Here is a 7,380-nt window from a genome sequence, read left to right as displayed (position 1 = left end):
TGAGTGTCATGACAAAGGCTGTGAATACTTTTTTTTATTTTTTTTTTTTTTTTTTTTTTTTTTTATAAACTTGCAAAGATTTCAAACAAACTTCTTTCACGTTGTCATTATGGGGTATTGTTTGTAGAATTTTGAAGACAATAAAGCATTTAATCCATTTTGGAATAAGGCTGTAACATAACAAAATGTGGAAAAACTGAAGCGCTGTGAATAGTTTCTGGATACACTGTACATTATCAGTGTCAAAGATGTCATGTTACTGAACTACTGAAGTACTGAGGTAACCATTTATATATTCATTTATATATATATATATATATTGACCATTTTGTTGACATTAATTGTTATTTTTCAGTTTAATCTTTTCTTTTCTTTTTGTGTTGGACAGTAACCCAAACCACAATATCCAGTCTAACACAGAGTCATTTGCTGCACACCTCATTTCAGGAAACATCTTCCACATTAACCAAACAAACCTGACTGTCTTCATACAGACTGCACTTAAAGCTTTAGTGTGCAAAGAAATGATGAAAGCACAAACTGAAGGACGCTAGAGTCGGACACCGCAGGTGACGAGTTAGTTTGATCAGGGCAACTGTCGTACAGAGCTGAAGAGACGGAGGAGAAGGTGTCATGAGCGCTGGGACAGTGACACCAGAGCACTTCACACACACATGACAAGAAAGAGTGAGCCAAAGAAAAGAGTGTGAGCACTGCCTCTAGTTTGTTATTCAGTGCCCGTCCCAACATCACCTTGATGGATGACAACCTCGTCCCCCAGCTGTCATTGCCTATGCTTACGCACACACACACACACACACATACACACACACACGTTCATAACGCCCCTCATTCTCAAACTCTGTCATGGTGCTGCTTGCCCTTCACAAAGGAGCTCTCCATCTCTCTGCATCTGTAAGACAGAGGGAGGTGCTGAGTACAGGTGTTGAATGTTAATCTTTGACAGTATTAACAGCTCCGCTACAGCACACGTGTCAAGCTCATGTCAGCTGTGAGCATATGCTGCGGTCAGCCCTCTGGCTCATGGACAGCTGTTGACACTGTCCTAAGAGTGATATAGCAGCGCTCCTGCCTTCTTCAGAAACGATGGATTAGGATTTTATGAAATGAGTCAGTTCTGCCTCTGAAATCTGATTGTACGTGTCATATTTGAAGAACACCTGTGACCACACATTAGTTGAATTCTATATTAATGCACTAAGATGCAGCCTACAGAAAGGCTAATGTACTGTAGAGTTGTTTAGTATTTATTTGTTTATTTATTTATTAAAAAAATAATTACAAAATCTAGCCTTTATATTTGTTATTTAAAAAAATAAATAAATGTTTAAAAAATAAAATATAAATAAATAGTTTATATTACAAGTAAACATAAATAAATAAATAAATAAAGTTTTGCTAACTTAAATTATTAGTATGTCATGTTGTGTAACCATCATTTAAAAAGTAATATTCATTATTAATGAATGAATCCTTATTTTCAAATACTATATGCAAATAACCAGATGAATGCTACAAATATTTCAATATATTTTTCAAGGTGAGAAGTTTTTTTTTATCATAAATTATTAATATACATAATTTCAAAAACATTAATTTATTACAAATTACTGTAAAATATTAATTACAATAGTTATGGGGGGGGGGTATATCATAACATTTTGCAACTTTAAACTAGCCTTGTAATGTAAAAAAAATAATAATAATAAATAAATAAAGTTTCAATATTTTAATACATTTCATATACGGAAATAATAATAAACACTTTCTCTGTGTTGATCCTTTTCCTATGCTTTCTAATCTACTTGTCTAATAAACCTGCCATTGTATATTATAAATATTGTTGGCTCTTGATTGATTGATTGATTGGTTGGTTGGTTGGTTTGTTGGTTGATTTGATTTGATAGATAGATAGATAGATAGATAGATAGATAGATATTCAGGTCATTATGTCCGAATCACATTTTAAATCAGGTAATAGATCTGCATTTTAGAATTAAATGCAATTCAGACCTAATGATTTGAATACTTCTCTCTATTTATTTATTTATTTTATTTATTTATTTATTTACAGCATGTGAAATTTTACTGTATTTTTACTGTATTTTTGCTTTTTACTGTAATTATACTAAATGTATAATTTATTAAACATTGGTGTCTTTTACATTTTGCTTTTGTTTTAAAATCCAAAAGCCCATTTGAGGTGGTGTGTTACTGTGACTATACAATGGTAAAATATCTGTCCTCTTCACATTGTGGCTAAAATCACCCTTCAACTCTGCTATGTCACTGTAATGCATCGCCTCGCAAACGTTATTGCTAATAAAGCTTTTTGGTGCTTGTAGTGGCAGTAACTGCTGTTCTTCCACAATTTAATTTCTCTCTCTGTCTCTGTTTGTCTCTGTGTTGTTCAAACTCTCAGGTTTACGAGCACTCCTTCACTGCGGACTACATCATTTGCAGTCTGGAAACTCCGTAAGTCGCTGAGCTCGTATAACAGTCGCATTAGTTTACAAAGTCCATTTGTCATTATAAACCAAGGAAAACATTGATGCAGCATTTCGCTGCTCACGTCACATGTCGAAGCCATTCAGAGAACTGAATCTTTCCATACTGCTATCCTGTGGTCCTACCAACGAATTCCCAGCCTGTCTGTCCCGTGATTAGCACAGAGACGTACAGCTCGTGTCACCTGTAATTTTTGGGCCTGCAGTGCACAGAACCATTGCACACGGCAGCAGAATAAAGCATCTATATTTATGAGCTCTGTCAGACGGAACAGATGCTGACACAGCGCTGGGCTGCTGCCCCGGCCGGATTTAACAGCGCACTGGGATATACTATCACTGTTAGATTTCCTGCCGCAGGAATTCCCTCATGGTGCTTTATTCGCCGTGCTGTTGTGTTGGGCTGTGTAGTACACCGTGATGGAATCAATAGCTGTTGGCACACGCTTCACTGCACCACGTAGAGGAAGTGTGCGCTGTTAGCCCTCTGAAGACATGAATGTTTGACTGATTGCCAGTCTGTCTGTCTGGGTCAGGATGGTCAACTAGTCTACTTGTCATGCAGTATCCAACTAGTTGATTAGTAATGGCTTTGCTTCTCTTTTACAGGGAAACGTGGATTCTGAACCCTCCAGAAGTGCGAAACGCTCATCTGCAGTATGCAGGATGGGGACCGCGAGGCCAGCAGCTGGTAAAAACGACATTTCCCACACTGTAAACAAAAAAATTGCAATAAAAAACTGGCAGCAGTGGAAAAAAATACAGTAGGAACATTTTAGGTTTTACAGATTGAACTAAATTTACAGTATATTTTATTAACTTATAGAGTGTAATGTTAATATACCAACCTACCAAAGCAAAAAAAAAATCTTGTGCTTTTGTACCGTTATAATACTCTGATAATCACCAAAATACACAGGTAGTAATAAGAAAATCAGGTAACACTTTATTTTAAGGACTATACTATAGGGCTGTCACTAACGATTATTTCGGTAATCGGGTAATCGGTCGATTATTCTGCCGATTAATCAAAAAATCTGATAATTTTTTGTGATAAAAATAGACCTAAGCAAACAACAGATTTTAAATGATTTAAAATTGTTTTTACATTTTACTGCGCGATCTAATGCTTTTTTAATATTGAGTGAACAATCTTTAATTTAAATGTCCGTTTAATCTATAATACTTTATCTGTGTTTTTTATTCTGTCACTGTCATTCTGTTACACTGTGGATGCTTCTGTCACGAAAACAAATTCCTCGTATGTGTAAACATATCTGGCAATAAAGCTCATTCTGATTCTGATTCTGATTCTGAACCGTTAGCGTATTTAGAAAGATAGTGATCTATTTTCCTGTGTTGGTGTAGGTTTATAAATTATTTACCTTATAAATTCCCAGATAAACGTTATAAGCAATTCAGACTCAGCATATGCAAATATGGACTTTGAGATGATGCCGCGCATGTAAATGATAACTGTTTGTGTGGAGCAGCATTTACTGTGAACGAAGCTGCTCTGAAATGCATGTAACCTACACGCATATAAATAAAGCGCATATTAAACCGGCAACGCATATATATTTATTTAATTGAATCGCAGCCTTTGTGAATTCACAATAGCACTATGTTTTATTATTATTTTTTAAATGGTTTTAATATTTCACGCAGCCTTAGAAAACCTTCTGATAATGCTTTTCATGGATTCTCGTCCGTGGAATGCACCATTTCCGGTATTTTGCCAGTTAATCGACACAGGCAAAATACATTTGAGGATTTTTTATAATCGAGTGCTCGAATTTAATCGAGGAATCATGACAGCCCTACTATACTATCTATAGGACTATAGCCTACTTTATGCCCAAACATACACACTACACACTGACTAAAATTAAAAAAGTGAAAAAGCATAATAGGACCCCTTTAAGGAAATAAGTGTCCACTGCACTGATAGAACCCCGCTCAGTGCCGCTTAAAACACTGAGTGGCACTGAGTGGAATTTTTTCTCAGTACAGTTCACACATGCACTCAGTTGTTGATTGGCGGGAAAAGGTAAAATGATAGACGTGACAATGCACAAATTAGAACATAGAATCATGATTTTCATGGGACACAGTTAAAGGGGAAGCTAACATTACAGTAGATTATGGACTTGCCAAGCAACAAAACAAGTGGGTACACCTAGGGTATATGCAAATATTGATCCTTTGAAGTCCTAATACACAAACAGCCCTGAGCAAATATGGTGTATAAATGTGTATGGCCCCGACTACACCACTGAGCAGTAGGGATGCCAAACGTACTCATATTTTGGTACCAAGTAAGTACAAAAAATAAAATAAAATATCAGTAGTACAAGTGCTGACTCAATTTAATGCGTGACTGACAGGCAGCTGCAGGTGAGCACTCACATGTGTATTTGTATGTGTGCACTGTAAAGAGTGGCTGCGCCTCACGGTAATGCACCTGCACTTGTAAGCTGTCAGATGCATTTCTTTGTTAATTTCTCGTCTTGGCAAGGTATTGGTGTAAACACACTCGGTTTGTCTTCAGTGAATGTAAACATGCGGTATGAAAACAAATCAGATTTGTGTCAAAATATCAGATTGGTACACTGTATAAATGCAGCCTGATAAACCTACTGCTGTCTGTTATGGTATGAATATAATAATCAAACAAACAACAATATTGACCAAAAAGAGAAAATCACTCACTGCTCAGCATGTATATCATGTTTAACTGTTTATTTGAATAATTATTTGTTTACTTCATCAATAAATACTTGAAGGCTTCATGCCATTGTTTTAATTACTTTTTTTAATTAGTTGATTTTTAAGGATGAGTGATATAGCTAAAAATATATTTGATTTTTTTTTTGAGTGATTAGTGAAACCATCATTTCAATCAAACAGTTACTGCCAAGTGGATTAAAAATGTTTCATCTTTAAAGAACCAAAGCACTGAACAGCATCTAGTTCAAATTATCAGTGAATGTTTTTTTCACAAAAAATCAAGGAAAAACAATATTTAGTAATTTTCATTTGCATGCACAATTAGAACAACAATAATGCACAGCAATATTTACCATCATATACACAAGCACTCAAAAGTTTGGGACAGTTAAGAATTTTTAAGGATTTTAAAAATACATTTATTATGTTGACAAAGGTTGTGACAATAACACAGCAAAAACACCAATTGTGAAATATTATTAAAATTTCAAATAATTGTTATCGATTTGAACACATTTTAAAATATCATTTATTCCTGTTATGGCAAAGCTTGATTTTTAGTAGGGATGCACCGATACTGGTATCGGTATCGGGCCCAATACTGAGCTCCTGTACTCGTTAAAATGCCCCGATACCAAACGCCGATACCACACAGCATGTGATAAGTGCCATATTCAGACAATGAAACACCGACAACAGAACAACAGACAGCAGAATGGAGTTATTAGAGATTAAGGATGTCTACGAAGTATATGTATGCAATGAATATAATGTTAAACATTCAGTATTAACGCCTGTATAGCTGATGTGCGCGAGCTGAGCAAAATAAACTAAACTGTGACAAATCATACTCATTTTTCATACAGTGGACTACCAGTAAAATTGATACACATTTGGGACCAAAAATTATTCAGACCGAGTCTAGGAAAAAACATTGAAGTTCAGGTTTGCATGAAGCTGGATGTCAGCATGCCCAGGAGACTACAGGCTGTCATTAAGGCTAAGGGTTGCCCGACTAAGTATTGCTAGTTGTGTAAATACTGTCATACTATCAGCTGTCTGAATAATTTTTGGTTGATCGTAATCTTTTACATACCTTTCTATCAAAGTTATCTAACATTATCAAGCTGAATTTGTTCTGACACAGTTTAACTCTGAGTTCTTGTTATATTTTATTACCATTTTCTAAACTATAGTGAATAAACTGTGATAATGTGAGAAATGTTGAAGGTGTCTGAATAAATTTAGGTTTGACTGTATCTATTTGATAAATAAAGTTAACCAACTAACATTATACATACTCTTTTGGTTTCTGTACCCAATATTTTAAAAATTTACAAATGCAATAAAAATATTGGTATCGGTACTTGGTATCGGCAAGTATCAAAAATAAAAGTATCGGTATCGGGCGAGTACTGGATAAAGTAGTATCGGTGCATCCCTAATTTTTAGCATTTTAGAATGATTTTAGAAATCATTCTAAAATGTTGATTGTCTTTACTGTCACTTACTCTCATCCTTGATGAATAGATTTTTTAATAAAACTCTTACTGACCCCAAACATTTGAGCAGTAGTGTATTTGTTGTAAAAAAATTTATACAAATTGAAAAAAAAAAAAAAAATCACACATTGAAAAATTATTCATTTAAACAATCAAAACTAATTCACGTAATTGGATCTACTAATTCTACAATTTGCAAAATATGTAAAGCTCATGAATAATGCAACTGTTTAGGAAATATCCCGACCAAATGAAAGCAGTTTATGGCCCAACTTTAAGTGCTTATAATATCATTGTGGTATTGAAACTAATACTGAGTAATGTGAAATTGCTCTGATATTGTAACGAATCAGTCCACTGAAGGCGAGCGTAGTGAAGAACCCAGGTGCAGTTTATTTGCAGTGATCCAAACATCCAAACATAATCCAAACAGACGAAGACTAGAGACACAGACTTGACTTGACTTGACTTGATGAGGCATGAACAGACTTGACTAGAACAGACTTGACTTGGCATAACAGACTTGACGTGGCATGAACAGACTAGACTCACCGACAGCAGGTTACAACATCAATACACGACGAAGACTATGGGAACATGATGGCTACTTATATCAGACA

The 7,380-nt window shown here is 35.0% G+C and overlaps 1 protein-coding gene across 1 annotated transcript in view; it reads left to right on the top strand.

Moving 5' to 3' along the window:
- LOC107709766 (dipeptidyl aminopeptidase-like protein 6) overlaps positions 1-7,380 on the top strand; it is a 355,032-nt gene that overhangs the window by 286,396 nt on the left and 61,256 nt on the right. The window contains exons 8-9 of the mRNA XM_016514371.1: positions 2,444-2,496; positions 3,138-3,219. Coding sequence (XP_016369857.1) covers positions 2,444-2,496; positions 3,138-3,219 — 135 coding nt within the window. The remainder of the gene's footprint in view (positions 1-2,443; positions 2,497-3,137; positions 3,220-7,380) is intronic.

This window comes from Sinocyclocheilus rhinocerous, unplaced genomic scaffold (genome assembly GCF_001515625.1).
Source record: "Sinocyclocheilus rhinocerous isolate Xijiao unplaced genomic scaffold, SAMN03320098_v1.1 scaffold1588, whole genome shotgun sequence".
Classification (NCBI taxonomy): Eukaryota; Metazoa; Chordata; class Actinopteri; order Cypriniformes; family Cyprinidae; genus Sinocyclocheilus; species Sinocyclocheilus rhinocerous.
This window is presented reverse-complemented; position numbering and strand designations above follow the sequence as displayed.